We start from the raw sequence: 18915 nt of genomic DNA, 5'->3' as shown, positions 1-18915 counted from the left end.
ACTGCATTGCTCAAGTACGGCTATAAATCTTTTTAGAAAGAAATTTGGGGAACGACTTATTTCTATGAGATAAAGTGTCGAATGGCCATCGAGAAGTACAGATCTTACGCCATACAATTTTTTCTTGTGGAGATTCCTAAATCAAATTGTCTATCAAAAATCCTAAAACAGAGAATTGTCCAGAGTGTAGAGATGATTACTCCAGATATGTTGAAGATGATGTTTACAGTGGCTTTAGTAAATTGCATTAATTTATGTCTTGCTCGTTCAGGAGGGCATGCTTAATAAAAATAAGTTGATTTTATCTGACTTACGTTAGGTTAATGATATTTTTGAAACTTAAAGCAAGACTAGACTTTTCATTTTTAAAATCTTACTTTTCATTAAGATTTTTTTCTGTGGTTCCTGCGAGTGCGACATTTTTTACTGCCATTTTTCTGTTCTATTTCGAACTGGTTTTTGCTTAAGTGTGCAGAAAATAGGTAAGAATCTTAAAAATCATTTTAAAAATGTAAAATTCTTTGATTATATTCCAGTTACCCCATAACGACAAAGCTGTTACACTGACAGAAGATATTTATTTACAGTAGATTTGAAATTTTTAAAAAATCAAAATATTTTCCTGCCATAATGACAAATTACATATTAATTATAAGATATATCTACCTTCTTTCGTATGTCCGTGCTAAGGATATTTATCTTGAATTTTCTGTGAATTTTTTGTAAAGGAGTCTGTTTCCTCATATCAATCACTGGAGCATGCAAGGAGCATCGGAACATTTATTATGTGACATTTGTGATTAATCTAACACTCGTGGCATTTTAAAAATAAAATTTGTATATTCTTAATAAAGATCCACCATCTTATTCTTTGCTCCAAGTGCCCCCTAAGGCCATGCATTAATAAACTAACATTCCAGATTAGAAAAACTTATACCTTTTTACAGTGATAGCGCCAAATTTCACATTGCTTTTTTTTTAAGCTTCTTTCGGTATGTTGCTGCTAAGGATACTTACCGTAAACTTATGAGATTTTTAGGAGGGGCAGCCCTATATCAGTCACTGGCACATACAAGGAGCGTCGAAGCATTAATTCTGTGACTTCCGTAGTTAATCTGACGCTCACTGGCATTTCCACAACAAAATTTTGAATTTTTATAAAGATCCATCATCTTATGCTACTCCCCCTGTGCCCCTCCCCTCAGTAGTGCGTTACCAAAATAACATTCCAGATTTCAAAACCTTACCTTTCTACTACAATAACAACAAATTTCACGTTAATTGACGGAGCTCCTTCGTGGCTAAGCGATTAGCGTACCCGCCTTTGGCGCGGGAGACCCGGGTTCGATTCCCGCCGGGAGCTCATGTGGTTCGGATTCCACGTTAATCAGTAGGTCCACGTCTCACATAGCCTCGCTGCTGAACGGGACGTAAAACTCAAAATCAATCAATCAATCACGTTAATTGACAAAAAACAAAATAGTTTTTTTTCCGTATGTCTGTGCAAAAAATAATTACGCTGAATTTTTAATGTGACTTTTGGGTGGGGGGCTGTAGCCCCATATAAGTTACTGGCACATGCAAGGAGCATCAAAATATTAGATCTGTAGCATTTGTGATGAATCTTACGCTTACTAACGTTCTTAAAATAAAAATTGGGATTTTGATAACACTCCACCCACCATTTTTTTTATGCCCCTTGCCCCCCAATTGGGGAGCCTTAACCATAATAATGTTTGGAACGACTCCAGTAGCATTGCGGATGAGTGTCAATGCATTTTGTATCAAATAAGACTCATTTGTACCAAAATACTTAGAATTTGTTATTGGAGAAAACTGTTAGCAAAATTTAACGTTGAATCTCCCATGAGGAAAATAAACTTTCGTGTTTACGCCTCCAAAAGTGAGGCTGAACAGTAAGTTTTTCTTATTTACTTTTGAAATTTGAAAAACGCAGACATTTTTCAATAAGAATGCCAAATTTCACATTTAAGAGTGAAAACTTCATTTTCTGCCAGTGCTCTAAAAAATTACACGAGTTATGGAATTATATAATATGGATTTAATTTTAATAGTTGTGACTAACAAAAGGTAGTACTTGTAAAATTTACCTTTTCTGAAAGCACGACTTAGTTTTTTGTTTGTTTGTTTGTTTTCTTTTTCTTCCTGTAATGCAATAAAAGTAAATCTTGTATGCAACAGTCTTTCTTACATAATTATCAATATATTGTTTGCAGGTTCAATCTATTTTATTTTTAATCAGACTATTTTTCAGTATCGTTTCTCATAAATAAGTGTGAGCTACGCTATTGAAGAAAACCTGAGTATGTGCTTCGTATTCTTCTTAAATTTGTCTAAGTTTATATTCCTACATCTTAGTACAATAATAATAGCGTTCAAAATAAGTTTTATTCCTTTCTAGGGACAGCCATCCGGTGAAGCGTTTATCCAGATGGACTCCGAGCAGAATGCCTATCTAGCAGCACAGCAGAAGCATCATCGTTACATGATATTTGGGAAGAAACAACGCTATATTGAAGTTTTCCAGTGCTCAGGAGAAGATATGAATGTAGTGCTCACAGGCGGCATTCCAACTCAGAAAGCCTTGATGTCACCGGGTATGTTGCCACCTACTTGGGATCAGGTGCAAGCTCAGGCTCAGGCACAGGCAATAGCTGCACAAAATTTAGCGCTCAGACAGTCCCAAGAAAGCTTGTGGTTTATGGGATTAGCTCCACAAGGGGTGAAGCAGCCTGCACAGTTTACTGCCATGCCAAGCTGGGAACTTAACGGAACGCCAGCAACTGTTTCATTAGCTCCGTCGACTCCTCAGCCTGCTGTAACTGCTGTGTCAGCGACACCTACAACTGTTAAAACATTACCAGCACCAGCGACCCCTATTCCAGCTCCTGCTCCATATACTCCTATCATTCCAGCTGGTCCTTTCGCAGCCGTTCAGGGTCTCCAGCAGCCTCCCGGTGTCTTTTTTCTTAATGTTCCTCCACGATTACCTGTAGCGCCGCTAGTTACTCCTGCACAGGCGCCAACAGCAGCAGCGGCCGCGCCGGCTCAACCGGGTGCAGTAAATCCTGCAACACAATTTCAGAAGCCACCTCAAACATTCCAGGCTGCTCCTAGTGTAATTCCAATGGTTTCAACAGCCGCTGCAGCTGCAGCCCAAATGGGCATCAAACGTTCGTGGGAACAAGCATTTCCTACAGAAGCTCACAATGGAGTGAAACGGCAATGGCAGCAAGCTTATCCGACTGCATTACCCCATCCTACAGTGGCTTATCAAGCTGCACAGTTCTATCCTACTATGTAGTAGGTCGTTCTGTCAGTGGTGGCTCTGTGTCTGCTTGACCTGAAGAGTGAATTAATTACAAAAAAGAGGAAATTTTAGTTTACAGATAAAAACAAAACCGTGAACTTAAGGAGTGGACATTTCCTCCTGAGCTCAGTGAATGTGCAAAACTGTTATTACTGACATGCTTCAGTAGTTATGCATGAGACTGTGAATGTTGTTTTTTTTCTTTAGAAGCACATCTATTAAATCATGACAGGACTTATGTTACGAATATATATATAGATAATTATATATTTTGTTTTTGCTATTTTTTTGAGATTGTTTGCCTGTATATACTTTTATATATATATATAGTGATTATTTTGTGTACAGAAGACTTCTTGTTCATGCTCTATTGCTGTGTTATTTGTGTCCATTATAATGAACTAAAAATATGAATTAGACTTTAATAATGCTAGTTAATGTTGTTGCTTTGTATGTAACAAAATGACTTTTTTTTGTTTACGAAAATAAGAAGAGAATGGTGTTAGACCCTTTTTTTGGACGTTGGTGTACACTATTCTTATTTCATCTCACAGAAATGCTAACTATTTTTAAGGTTGCAGCATATTTTTTTTTGTGTTGAGAAGTTTTTTTTTTTTGGGCCCACAATTTGGTGCTGGTAGCATAGTGTGTGTACTACAGAGCGACTGGGTTTAAGGCTACAGGTCTTGCGGAATGGGCAGTTGAATTACTCTAGTGGCAAATCGTCTTCCTTTTTTTTTTTATTTTTTTTTTTAGCCAGGGTGTAATGAACTTGGTTAAATAACTGGGGGCCATAACTCCCTTTTTTTGATCAGTGTGAGCTTATTTTTGATGGGTCTGCCATTTTGTTACTTGTGTATGATATTAAGAGAAGAAACAAGAAATCTAACTCATAAATTTATGTATCTTGTCTTGTTTATTTCTGCTTTATATCCACTTTATGTGAAGTTTATTTTTTCTGCCCCTTTATTGTCTTATTGCTCCCCTATTTTTTATTTTTATCGTAGCTTTGTAATGTAGGCAGTACTAGAAGCAAAATCCTAGCACTCGCTAGAGCTAATGACAATGTTTGTATGGTCCATGTTAATTGCAGGGTGGTACGAAAAAAGTAGATGGCACATACTTTTTTATTTATTATTATTGTTTCTAGTAAGTTTAACAGATTTACATTTTTGAATAAAAGCAGTAATGTTTATTTTCCTGTAATATGGAAGTTTATTTCGCGTTATTAAATTAAAAAAAAAAAAATGTATTATTAAGTTTAATATAAGTTAACGTATTTTTGTAAAATGTTTTTAATTAATATTCGTGAAAGAAAATTATTTGATTTTGAAGTTCATTGTATACATAAAGTAGGCATGTCCGTAAAGACACACACAATTCGTGAAATATTTTGTGTGTGCCAGCATTTTTCGTGTCACTCTGTATATACTCACTCCTCCACGATACATGATGTCTTCTAGCGAGGGCTACGAGGTAGTCATGTATTTTTTGTATTATGGAGAAAATAAACTTTTCATTTGAAATTTATTCACAGAGGTTTCATGGTTGGGTACTTATATTTGTTCCTATCCTGAGTCTTATATACACCCTTGTACGTGGAAATCAAGGTAGGCGGATCTATGACTCTGTAGTGTAGTGCTTGGCGAATGTGGATGGCTTTTTTTTATTGGTTGTAGCTTGAGTCTTTCTCTCTTTTTTTTTTTCACAAGCAGCATGCTCGCTTTGTGTGAAAAAGTTAAGTCAATAAATACACACTTCTATACTTTTTATATATAATAATAAAAAAAAATTGAAAAATAAATTGCACTAAACTATACTTTTGCTTATAAATATCTAGCCTGGATTTTATTTATTTAAAAAAAATCAAATAATAAAAATAAAAAAAAAGTGGGAACAAGCACTTCACTTTTGTGGTTTTTCAAACTGAAAATGCTCTGGGATTTATTTAATCAACTTAAAAAATAATCTTTGGGTTTTTTTCCTTTGGTAAATGGGACGGATAAAGGAAGTTTTCTGCTGCTCTAATGGTGGATCTATTGGTTTTTGGCTATATTGGGTGGTTACTTACTGGTTCTGGGAACTTCTCTTGTAGTGGTAGTTGGGAAAGATTGGTTAAGTATAGTGGAAACTCATTGGATTAAGAGTCGATGGTAACTACTATTGATGTGTTACGCCTATCGTGTTTCTTTCTTCTATATTTTTTCTTTAATTGAAAACTACGACAAAGTAAGAGAAAAGTATTTTAAGCTTTTAATATATCTACAAGACGATAATACACACACATTATAATTTGTTCTGTTTCAAAATATCACTAGGAAAAAGTAATCGATAGAAAACTCATAGTAATAGTTCCATATTTTATAATTTATGAATAACCTTTATTAAATTCAATCCCCTGTAGAGAGAATTTGCATGCGTACAGCAGATTTTGTTCCTTAGCTCAAAGAGTTAAATTAAAATGGCATAGTGTACACTTTTTCGTATGAGTTGTAACTAATCATTTCTCGCGTGTAGAAGTAATTGAACAAAATACTGCTTTGTTTTCTAAATATATTTCTGATAAAGTTACATTTTGTTCAATCGTTCCATAGGGTCAGTGGACTGGTTACTGCTGAAATAATAATAATAATAATAATTTTTAAAAAATATTGTTAGGTAATTTTGAATGAAAGAAATAGAAAAATTAATGAATAACTATTCACCAATTTCTTTTTAATGTTAAGATATCTACAAGCTACTTAAATAATCGAAGTAAGTCGTGCATCTTCGTGAACCATTATTGCATTTTACTCTCAGCGAAGTAATTATCTTTAAATTGCATTATGTGTTTTCGTTCTTTTTGCATGTTGTGTTCATTTTATGGAAGTTACAATTGATGAATCTCGAACGTGTGCAAGTAAATGGGTACATCTATGTCTTAGAGTAACTTCTATAATAAAGTAGTGGGTTATACAAGAGGTTTAAGTGATTAGATTGTGTGTTGCACGACAAATGCTTTTAGAAATACGTTAACATGCTCAAGATACGAAAGGAGACAATGGATCTCAGATTAGTGTGGGCGTTCATGACTGTAGAAAGAAAGAATAATATAGGACTAACACTATTTTTGGTAGTTACCCTATCGCCTCTTAAGTAAAGCATCTGATAGAAGAATAATTATTAAAGCACAGCTATTTTTTTTTACTTGTTTTACAGGTTAGGAGATCGATAGAGTGTGAACAATAAAACAAAAACAATCAAACCAATGAAGAGTCGATGATGTTCTTAATATGGCAATACATATTTCTTTGACACATTAAAAAAACAATTTTGTTATTTTACAGAAATTCCCCTATACTTAGCCAGAAAATCTATCCGAGAAATGGTATATGAAATCAGCAGTGAAGTAATTTCATTTTTCTTATCCACAGGGGGAACTATTATGCATCCTCCATATGGTGCATATCCATATGGTCAACCACCACAAGTGATTCCAGCTGTGGCACCAATCGCAACACGAACAGCCGCCTATGGATACCCACCGATCTTCTACTGGCCTTATCCATCGCCACCTGTGAGTCCTACTTCGTACTTTAATGGAGTACCGACGCCCGTGCCGGTGACTGCAGCGCCTCCACCGACTCTGGTAATGATGCACGGTCTACCATTTAATGCTACTGTGGCAGAAATTCTACGCTTTTTTAATGGCTTTCCAGAGGTTAGGGGTCTTCTCTTGTTCCTGTCGTATCTCTACTCTCTCTTGGTTATATGGATACTTAAAGAAGGGATTTTATAAACAATGGGAAAATGTATCCTGTTTATATGCTTTTTAAAAAAAACGCATGAAAGCTGTATCGTAAGATTTCAAAGTTTTGATATGCATGCAAAATCTTAGTTTCTTTTCATATTAATAAACGCGTCAATTAAAAAAAAAAAAAAATCAATGAAACATGTTACTATCTCTCCAATTTAGTCACTTCTGGAGGTTCGAACTTTCTTTTCATGAAAGATACCATATTTAATGTGAAAGATGTGTACTTAGTGGTTTACATTGAATACATTACTAATAACTAAACTTATACAAGAACAAACTTACATAGTAATAGTAAGGAAGCTGCTTAATCACCTTCATTGAGAATTATTAGGCAGTTATTTTTAAATACAGTATTGAACTTCTGCATATCGCACAGACTTGAATAATAACTTACTTTTACGTAATAGATATCTTTTTCTTTGGTAGTCCTCAACGTATACCGAAAAACGAGAAAAAGAAATAAAATTGAATAGTAAAAGTTAACTATCAACTTGAGATAACGATATTATGTTAATTCACAACGCTATAATGGGTCTTTTCTCGAACGATAGAAGTTTCTCGGTGAAACTTGTGGTAGGAAGAAAGGCAATGAAAGTAAAATATGCTAGGACTTCTATTTGAGATAATAGAGCTTAAAAACGCTACAGGAAGCATAGTAATCGATTCGAATAGAGTAGAGGAAGTGAGTAGATATATGTACTTAGGTGCAGTTGGAAAAACTAAAAATGAAGTTAGCAATCGGGAAACACATGCAGCTAATGTCAAGAAATTAAAACTGAAAATCTGTAAGAGCATACATAATATTATTCGCAGTAACCTATGGATATAGAAATTGGTCATTGATATGACGGATAAACAATCTTATTCGAAAACAAAGTTAGTTTTTTGGATCTAAATGGGACGATCAAATGGATGAATTGGGGGAAGGGAGTAAGAATAAAAGGCATCTTAAAATGGTGAGGATATTTTTTTGCAGTTAAGGAAAATTGAACATTTTTTTTTTTCTCGCAAACTCTATTCTCACTCAGGAAGCACGATGACTTAAATGGCAGAGGTTCACCTCTGTTCAAAGGGTTCCTGGTTCGATCCCAGTTTTTGTAGACAATATCACGTTTGTGAGTCTTTTCCTGAGAGCTCTGCCGTTTCCTCCCACATTCTGATTCCGCCAGTCCTTTCATAATCCGTCTCCTTTAGCCTCAAAAGCTATGATCATTGAACATAAAAGTTCGTATTTCTTTTCACTTCGATTCCTACTAACAGGTAGCAAGTTTTGTCTCACGGACTTACGAGAAGGTTTTCAAAGTAATGAAAAAAGAACGCGATTGCTTGTTGAAATCCGAAGATGCAGAGCGTGTGAAAGAGATAATTGGAATTGTTATGTAGAGTGACTTTATATGTATAAAATGTTACAGGTTCATTAAACAGAAAACAAAAAAGCAGTATAAAAAATAAACAGGATACATTTCCGCCCTTCTTGTTTATAAAGCATGTGTGATTAAAAAAAAAACTTGAGTGCTCAATAATAACTTACTAACATGAAAATGCTTACAAGAGAAAGCAAATAAGAACACGAGCATCATAAATGAAATCTTTAATTTGTGCCTTTCAAACATTTGATATATTAATTTTTCAGTTTTCAGATATTAGTCTTCGTAATATCATAAGTGTATGTATTTTTTTAAAAAAAAAGTGCAGTTAAAATTAATAATAACAATATATATAAACAATATATTCTTTGAATGTTCGTTATTCGAATAACGAATAATAGTTTGAAGATTCATTCGAAAACAATATTCTAACTTCGAATTCGGACAAACAATATAATTAATATATAAAAAATTGCGTGTAGCGGAATCAGGTATACATTCTCGTAAAATTCCACTAAACAGTTAAATCATGAAGCTTTATTTAAAAAAAGAAAAAAAAATCCATATAAAAATATAATTTCCAATTTTTGTAAAATTATAATTATTCTGATTTAATTTATTGCATAATTGCCTAATGCAAGTTTTATTAGCTTATCTAAAGTAACCATTCGCCCGGTACTTTTATGTAAAAGAAATAAAGTATGAATACTAAATGTTGATTTAAAAAAAAAAAAAAAAAAAAAAAAAAAAAAAAAAAACCTTAGAATTAACTTTTGGTTTTAAATTTGACAAACTTAACCTCAATAATAAATTCCTGGAACAGCGAATCACTTTTATTTGAACCTATTAAATTGTTGCACACCTGTTAAGGGTGTTGAGTATCCACTCAATCTTTGATTTATATAGGGACTTATTTTCCATTTTCTTTGAAATGAATAGAAATTTGTGATTTTTACTGATTTGTAAGGAGTTTAGATTCACGCGTATATATATAATATATATATATATATATATATATATATATATATATATATATAAATACAGGAGGCAAAAAAAATCTCAAGAACTGCGTGGTAGATCACTATCAGTTTTAGCCAGGATGTAGATGTTCAAAAGTTAGAAGTAAATGGTGGTTCATTAACGATGAGAACATTCAAACCGAAAGTAGTGGAATCAACCATTTCCGGTTTTAAAGTTGATCACAAGAGTTAATAATAGATTTGAGAGAAGCGGTTGCTTACAATCAGTAAAGCGTCTTAAGAATATATTGCATCTCTCGGCTAAAACCACTTCTACCACTTCCGGTTTCAATACCACGCAATACAAACTGAACTTCTTCACGTGGTGTGCACGCGACATTGCTATTTGTTTTCTTCATCTAACTAAGTACGCCATCTTTTTCAAATTTAATATGCGTTATATACCGGTATAAACTCTAATATTACTTAAATTTATCAAATGTTAAAATTTTATATAACAAAAACCGTAATTTTTCATGAAGTAAATGGCACTTAGGAAAAAGAAATCAAGAAAATCAAAACATTAAAATTCCAGCTAATTACAAAAGAAAAATATAATTTTTATAAATGAATGAGCTAAAGAAGAACAAAGATAGCGTAGGTATTGTTGATTTGATTTTGCGTCCGTTTCAGCAGCGACGCTATGAGACGTGGACCTACAGCTTAACGTGGGATCCGAACCACATGAGTTCCCGTCGGGCGTTGAACCCGGATCTCCCATGTCAAAGGCGAGTACGCTAACCGCTTAGCCACGAAGGAGCTGTAGCACAGGTATTCAGCACCGATAAAAATGCAAGATAAATAAAATATTTTGTTTTTTATTTATATCTCCGTGAGTTTTTGAAAATTTATTTTGCAGGAACTAGGGAACAATTTTAAAATCATAATTTAATAATTGTTGCCAACATAATATGAAATAATTGTGACTAATTGCAAGATATCCTCAATTTTTTAAAAACTTTATAAGTGGTAATTTAAGTAGTAATTGTTTATGATGCTCTTTTGTTTGTAGAAAAAGTGCTATTCAACGTTTATGTATATACGTGACAAATATACACACATGCTTTATTGTTTCTGTTTATCATACTACATTTCTTCTTGTAATCAAAGTGAATCAATTTAAGGTTACCAACATAACATATACATTTTCCCGCTCTTTCGTTGAAAATACAATTACTCAAAACATTGATAATGACTGCGCATAGAACATATTGGCAGATCAAATGAAAATCAAAATCGTACCGCCACTTCTCCCAATATATTTTAAGATAAAAAATAAATAACAAAAAACTGATATTTCGTCTATTATTACCAAAGATAGTTATACATTAAAATGGAAGAAGTAGGAAAATGATGTGAAGGAATGAAATAATAGTTGTATATTATGTGATGATGCAGTTCACTCTTTTCACTATTTTAATTTTCTTTATAATCTTCGAAGTTCAGATGATATATACAGTATCGTTGTATCATCCCATATAGAGTTGAGCCTAAAGCTAACACGTCAACCTATTATTATAATTGTAAAAGGAAAAAATATCATGACATGCTAAGTACGCTGATGATTGATATTTTATTTTTTTAATCTGAGATATACAAGTCCACCTATGACAACGAATTAACTTAAAATTTTGTGGATTATATACCATCAATAAGAGTCCTACATCATTTGTTTTATTGTTTCTTTCTCCGAAGCATTATTTGGCCAAATTTCTAAAATTGTAGTGTAGGCCGGCATTTTCAAATAATTTACCAGGAGAAAATTAGGAACTGAAAGTAGTTTTAGAAAAGTTTATATCTTTCAGAACCGTAACAATAATTATTTCTCGTCATTGGATAGTCAGACAGTTTTACTTCCGTAGGTAATGTTTCTTTATGATCAAAAATATAGAAGTAACTGAACATTATCTGTGGAGAAAAGAAGAGGAGTTATATTTGTTTTATATAGGTCTTCCGTATGATCTTAAATTAGTATAAAAGAAAAAAAAAGCTCGTGTAGGCCTATGCATTTTATTTTCTCATAAAAATTTGATCAAAATCCTGCAGAGCGAACTAGTGAATTAACGTAATGATGGAATTTCTGATGTGTGCAGGCTAAAAGTCGTGTTGCCAAGAAGTCATAGTAATCATAAAAAACTAGAAAAAATAAATATGACGCAAAATGACTGAAAATATTCCAGTTGCCTTCAGATTTACGTGGGTCCAGTTTCCAATAGGGGATAAATGTTTTCTTTTTTTCTCTCAGGGTTACATTAGATTCTCATGTTCGCCAATTGTAACATTTAATTTCAAACCATGGTTTTAAAGGATGCCATGTTTGAAACATGGCAAGCTGAGTCTTTAATTAGAAAAGCTGAGAAACGCAAAATACAAATTACGTACAAAAACACATTTTTTTTTCTTCTTCACACGTTCAAAATTAGTATTACTTCTAGGGAAAGAAACACACACACACCGTCAACTTCCGAAAGATTCGAAGTTTGTACTAGGTTGAACCCAATTCATCATGTAAGGTTGCTGGTCGGACTAAAAAAAGAAAGATAATCCTGCGTACTACGTATGTCCTGTATATTTTAGATGAAGGGTGTAATAAGTTGGTAACCTTAAATATGGGTTTTATGGGTTGTGTACATTTTGAAAACATTAGTTGTAATTGTAGAAGGGTTATTTTGTGGTTACTGTTTAACTGCTTGCACTGATTTTTTTAATAAATAAAACAAAGGAAACATTGGGTTCTTTTACAATATTTTTGGGCCACAAGGGATATTTATGGGTATTACACTGCAAAAAAATAAATGGTTTAAGTTTGGTCTATTGCTTTCACATATTGCAGGATGGAATGCGGGTGAGGTGGTGGAATATCTAATTTTTTAACCCTTGCATTCCTCATATGTACACAAATGCTGCTGCAGTAGCTTATATTTAATTAAAAAATATATAATTTAGAAAAAGTAGATATTAAGAATAGTTGTTGTATTTTAAAAATAGCTATGTAGTTTTGTAAATTGGTTGCTTTGATTATCTACAAAATTTGAAATTAAATTCATTCGTTCAAAATCATTTGATGATCAGAAATATTTAAATTAACAATTGATAAGATGATTTTGACAGTTACAATTAAGAAAAAGTGTTTCCAACTATAAAACTGAAAGTTCTATTTTTAAAAATTGTATATTGCGTATCTTTCGTTTTTCGGGATTCCCCCTCTTTCTCCATTTTTTCAATTCTCATTATCCTTCACTTATTAGGAGTACAGTGAATCAGTGGTAGAGGATAAGAGGTTCTTTGTTCGATCTCAAACCATGATAACTTATGATAAATATAATCGTGTCCGTTAGTGTTTTTCTTCCCCTGAATTATTCTGTTTCATTTATTTTTTCTGAATTTTTCCGTTTCCAGCATTTCTTCCAATGTTATTTTCTGGAATTGAATTTAGCACCTTGCTCTTCTAATCAGTGTATACACATGTGGGATGTTAAACTAAATATTTTATTTTTATAAATCATTCATTGAGGATTACGCGTTCATTTAATGTCTGTTTCAATCCATAGAGCATAAGCTGGAAGGATAAAGCGAAGTTCATTAATATATAAACACATCTAATAGTTGAATTTTGTTGACAATAGTATGACATGTTTAAAAATGTATTTAATTTGGTGAACTTTCCTTTTCTAATAAAAGTGTACGGACTAGTTTAAGTATGGGCAATCCAAATGAAATCGACCAGTGATGATTGCTGACAAAATTTAGTTTATTTATTTATTTTTTTTTACCCAGGTTTGTGCTACATTCAGGGCGTTGAAAACGGGTATTCATTTATTTTTTAGCCGCGCAGGTTTCGTCGTACCGGCCGTTGTGTGTAGGCGCCTGTAGGAGTTGTGAACTCTGTGGGTGAGAGTTTCCGAAGAATCTTAATGATTGACACCCACACTTCGTTATTCGTAGATAGTTTAAAAACGTTCTTGGGCCATGGAGATGGTAAAAGTGAACAAAAGATCATTATTTTCCTGACTGATGTCTTCAATTCTCCCAATCCACCATTTCTCGTCGTAAATACAGGCTGCGGTATCATTAGGTGCAAATGACAATATGTTATGTTCTGGAAGCACTGGAATCAGCAAATTCATCTTATTGTGAGTATTCATAACATCTGATCTGTGTTTACGTCAGAGGTACAAATCTATGATATGATTTGGTATTGATAATTCTTTTACAAGTAGCAGATCTCGAATTTCTTGCAGTTTGGTTGCACTTCCTCTGATGAAACATAGAATAAACTTTATCCCTGAGATACTATCAACGCTAAACCTGTACATCTATTCAGCTCTAAAATCGCGAATTTCACATCATTGCAACAACTTATAACTTAGAAACTGCTCAAGTCTCAGTGATGCAATTTTACTCACTTGTTACTGCACAGCTATCGTGTATTTTGTGCAAATTTGAGATTTTTCACTTGTGTCCTTCCTGAGATATTTGATGGTGAAAATACTCGATTTTGGAAAATTCGCAATGTTTAAAAATATATATATATATATATATATATATATATATATATATATATATATATATATATATATATATATATATATATATATATATTGTTCTCAGATCTGAAACTTGTTTGGAACGTTGTCTATTATCTAGTCTCTATGCAGACAAAAAATTGAAGGTGAGTTTCATTTATTTCGTTTCAAAATGTACACTCATATCCAAAATTGTCGCGTGTCGATAAATACGTTGTTGTAGGAATATAATTTGATAACGAATTCGCCCGGTATTTCTTATAATGTTAATATGTGTATAATCGGCAAAGACAAGTGTGTGGCAAATTTCATGTCAAAAGAACAGTAAATAAGAAAGAAAAAAAAAACGAAAAAAAAACTTGTCCAATTAACAACATTTTGCTTTACTCATTCTAATTTTCGTATTTATAATTCTTTTCCTATGAAATTTACCACAAGTATACATTTCCCGATTATACACATAGTATCAATATTAAAAGTACCCTGCAAGATCATTATCAAATTATATTCTTACAAGAAGACAGTTATGGATATGCGAAAATCATTTTGGACATGAATGTACATACCAAAATGGCCATTTCTAGGTTTCCGATCTCAATGTTCAGATTTTTTTTTTCTCGACGTTCTAAAGTACGTCTCAATGTGCACAGAACATAGAATGTTGTTCATTCCATTATCTTTCATATGGTTTTAGTTTGAATTCATTACCTATAAGACGAAAAAGTTACAGCGTTTAACGGAATCCTCTGAAAAGTGCAAAATGCGCAAACACACACCTGTACAAAATGGTAGCTACAAACAAACCCGCGCGGCTAAAAAATAAATGAATACCCGTTTTCAACTCCCTAAATGTGGTACAGTCTTAGGTTTAAAAATAATAATAATTAATTTTGTCAGCAACCTTTGACCTGGAAATTGGTCTATTTCATTTGGATTGCCCCATATATTTTTCTGCAAAATTCAGATCATGTTTTCTTTAAGAGGAGAAGAAATTCTTGAATTAAATAATGGTTTCAGAAATTAGTATCAAAGTCTGTCACAACTACATTCGAAGACTTAGAAGAATTAATACTATGGACCTTTCAAAGTATCTCTTAGAACCTTGTTGAGTGAAGTATAATATTCAACTCTTCTCTTAAATTTTTTGTTTGAAAAAATGAAATCTCTAGTTTTTCGTCTGACACTTATGCCCTGTAGGTTAAAAGAGACGGATGATCAATAAAAATGATTCTGAAATAATTAGTTGAATAAGAATGTAGGAGGAAACGGGAAAAGCTCGTGAAAAACCCTCGGGCACTATGCTGTTCACCAAAAGAATCACAGAGCCTTAGATCAAACCAAGGACCTTTCGCACCAAAAATGAGCGCTCTACCATTGAGCCACCGTGCCTCATTTGCTGTTAGAGTTTACGGAATCAATCACTGCTGAGAAATTCATTCGTCAAATTTAAAAAGAGAAAATAGTTAATCAAAGCATCCTTCTTTTTCTTCTAACTGTAGCATACTATTCGTCATTACTTCACTACTACTAATATATTGTGAGTAGGTCTTTTTTTTTTCTTTTCTGTAAACACTAAACATCTCGTGGAATTGTAAAATTATATATATATATAATATTTGTAGGTACAGTTATTTGTAGTGATGTTAAAATTCTAAATGTTCTTTATTTTAAGTGAGAATTTGAATTGACCTTAGGGAATTCTTGGATCCAGAAGCGAGAATAGAAAATGAATCAATAACCTGAAAAAAGTGAAAACAATCATAACTAGAGGTCTGCGCGGATATCCGCATCAAAATGGGTATCTGCGGATATATATTTCTTTTCTTTGCGGATATGATTTCCTACATCTTTTTTCTACCTAAAAAAAAAAAAAAAAAAAAAAAGAAGCTATGAAATTTGTGATGGTGAAAAGAGCACTAAGAAACGTTTGTTTTGAATTAAATGTTTTAAAATCTGTAGAAAAATAACTAAAATCAAAGTGTGTGTGTTTGAAGCTTGCGACTCAGTGACAGCAAAAGGACAAGAAATGACACGAGAGAGCTGTCCTTTTATTGTTCTTTTCAAAAGCTATTTAAAATGTGTTTAAAAATATTTTCGAAATCACATATATTTGCTACTTCATTATTTGCTGATGTGGGTGCGGATAGAGATGTTGCGGATGCGGTACGGATGCGGATGCGATATTATATATCCGCGCAGATCTCTAATCGTAACATTAAGAAGTGCATTGTCAGCTTTCCCGCTAAATCTCTGCAAAAGATAGATACAGGAAAGCACTATGAACCCACTCGTATTTTCATGTGCTTTTTTTTCTTTCCTATCATGAAAACTTTCGGCGAAATTGCTCAGTGTTGATTATATTTTCATTATTTTCTGGTAATTATTCATTAATAACGGAAACGTCCATGTTCTTCGACAGAGTGTTTTGTAAGTTAGTAACACGAAACATTAGTACACTGTGACTTGTCTTCTGTTAGTACTGCGATGGACGATAGTGCGCGAAGGGGCGTATTGCGGATTTGTTTGTTCAAGACGCTAGACGTAGTTGTGAGAACTGGGAGACCTCCGATTTTCACAGAGGGCAAATTGTGGGTCCGCCGTTAGTTGGGGCAAATGTTTCCAAGATGTCCAATATATTAGGTGAATCGAGAACAATATTGTTCAACAAGAGAGCTGATGATGGCATACAAAACAGTGGCGAGCCATTATTAGAGAAGATAGTGGATAGGAACCAAACATAGGTAAGAGGAATCGTGAACGTGGAAGAGGGATTTTTCAAAAAAGCTAAGTCAGCACTACTGACTCTAGAACTCGGATTTGAAACTATTTCTTTCTGCAATTGCTGTCTGTAGGGACAGAAATCAGATCTATCTTTTTCTACAATCATTGTCCATTGGTAACTGAATACGAAACCACTGAAAGAAGAAGCAACTGGACCGCCGGTGATAAGAGTATGCTCTGACTTGCCTGGTTCTTACCATTAAATATAGCAGGACTCTGCGTTCATGTAGGCTGCAATATTATGGTATTCTGTTTCTAATAATATCCTCAAGGCACGAATTATTGCCAGTAATTGTGAACATTTAAGGTGGTCTGGTGCATATTATGGTATGAATGCTATTTCATGGCAAAAACATAGTCCTCCAAACCGACAATGCTCAAATACACACAGCCAGAACTGTGCAGACTGGTTTGAGGAATTTCAACTCTTCCCAGCTCGCTCCATCTCCCAATTTAAATTTTTGTAGTCAGTTTTAGAGAATCTAGTTCGGTGCAGATTCTCTCCATCAACTCGGACGCAGCTGAGTTCTCATTACACGAAGAATTTTCCAGCAATCTTCTGGAAAAGATTCGTAAGCTAGAGATGACTTAGCTCAGTTGCGAATACAAGCTACTGTACTACATGTACTATAGGCTAAAAGTGGTCCACTAATCAGGTAGGTTGTATTATTTGTAAAGTGTTTCTGTTATGTTGGTAACCTAATCACTCTCGATTAGAGATGCAAGGGCTCGGAAAAAAAAAAACGGCATTGTTAAAAAAAAAATCTCCACTTCTTTTTCCTTAAGGAAATTTGGGGTTGCTTTGAATAATTCAACTTGAATGAAGAACTACCAATACTTTCCATCTGTTTGTGTTATAGGACGAGGCATTTGATTACTGCATTCTGAAGAGAGAGAGAGAGAGAAAATAGTTTAATAATCAAGAATAATGGATCACTTGATAGGAAAGGAAAATGGCAAATTGGCGGACGCAATGGCTTTTCTAGTTCGAATAAGTTGTTTATGGAGCTGTCAAGAGTAATGTCCTACGACAAAAATAATTTTAGTCAAAATCTAATGATGTTAGCAATAACTATTCTACAAATGTCATAGTAGAACAAAAATTATCATTTAGAATTTATGTATACAATTAAACTTCAGTTAAAACTTCGGCTTTTTTAGGACTAAAGACATCTTTTATATGGGAGGTTACGCGGAACAAGTAGATCTATCTATAATATCTATACATAGTGTTTATTGATGGCATTAATATTCGAGCGCGAGAAGGTTAAAAACGCTATGCCCAAGTTTCCTGTTTCAAATATATTGATACAGTTTGAAGAAGAAAGAATAAATTAATTTTGTAAAGTGAACTTCTATTAGGTTCTACTAAATAAAATGTTTCCAGAACGGAGATCGTGATGTAAGCGAAATTCTATACCAAAACAAATATAGGTTCCTTGCTTTGTTATTTTTTCTTGTCTTTCACTTGAAATTTTAGCAGCTCTTGCAGCACACATGACAAGATTTATAACTCAGGAATTTAGAAAGGCAGTTAAGTAATCAACATGACCCTTGTGATATTTTGGGTTGCATAATTTACACGAATGAAATTTCAGTTCGAATTAGAAAACCCTGGACTAAACATAGGACTACCCAGTGTTGTAAATAAACTTTTTTTTTAATTGTATGATCTGCTGCTACAAAACAAAGGTGATGCTTGAATAAAAAATTGTCAAAAAATAACCGCGGAGATTTTAGTTTTTTCTACAAATAAAAATATTTTACGTGGAAAAACCTCGATCCATCCCCTCCCCCTCAAAAAACAGCATTGGTTGTGTTTATACTCTTGATACATGTACGAGATCTTTGCCGCTAATTTTTTCATATATTCGTAAGACAGGCTAATATATTTTCTCTGTTTTCCATAGTATAGCTTGATTTGAAAACTAATGTTGCACAATGACGTACATTTATTGCAGAATGGAACAAATATTAAATACTGATTTAAAATGTTCGATGCTAAAAGAATAGATTCACTGCTAACTGTGGGAGTTGAGTGTGTCGATGTAAAGGTCTATCTATGCTTCTCAGATGTTTATATTGGTTTGAAGAG

At 33.3% G+C, this 18915-nt stretch overlaps 2 protein-coding genes across 2 annotated transcripts in view; both read left to right on the top strand.

Annotated features, from left to right (window-relative positions):
- The window catches only part of LOC145674285 (RNA-binding protein fusilli-like), a 322435-nt gene extending 317574 nt beyond the window's left edge, over nt 1-4861 (top strand). Inside the window, exon 11 of the mRNA XM_081744141.1 lies at nt 2423-4861. Coding sequence (XP_081600267.1) covers nt 2423-3325 — 903 coding nt within the window. The 3' untranslated portion in view covers nt 3326-4861. The remainder of the gene's footprint in view (nt 1-2422) is intronic.
- Nucleotides 4824-18915, top strand: part of LOC145674295 (uncharacterized) — a 21305-nt gene continuing 7213 nt past the window's right edge. Inside the window, exons 1-2 of the mRNA XM_081744150.1 lie at nt 4824-4941; nt 6745-7031. Coding sequence (XP_081600276.1) covers nt 4830-4941; nt 6745-7031 — 399 coding nt within the window. The 5' untranslated portion in view covers nt 4824-4829. The remainder of the gene's footprint in view (nt 4942-6744; nt 7032-18915) is intronic.

This window comes from Thermobia domestica, chromosome 2, assembly GCF_964235325.1.
Source record: "Thermobia domestica chromosome 2, izTheDome1.hap1.1, whole genome shotgun sequence".
Lineage (NCBI taxonomy): Eukaryota > Metazoa > Arthropoda > Insecta > Zygentoma > Lepismatidae > Thermobia > Thermobia domestica.
Note: the sequence above shows the minus strand (reverse complement) of the source record. Positions and strands in the feature narration are given on the sequence as shown.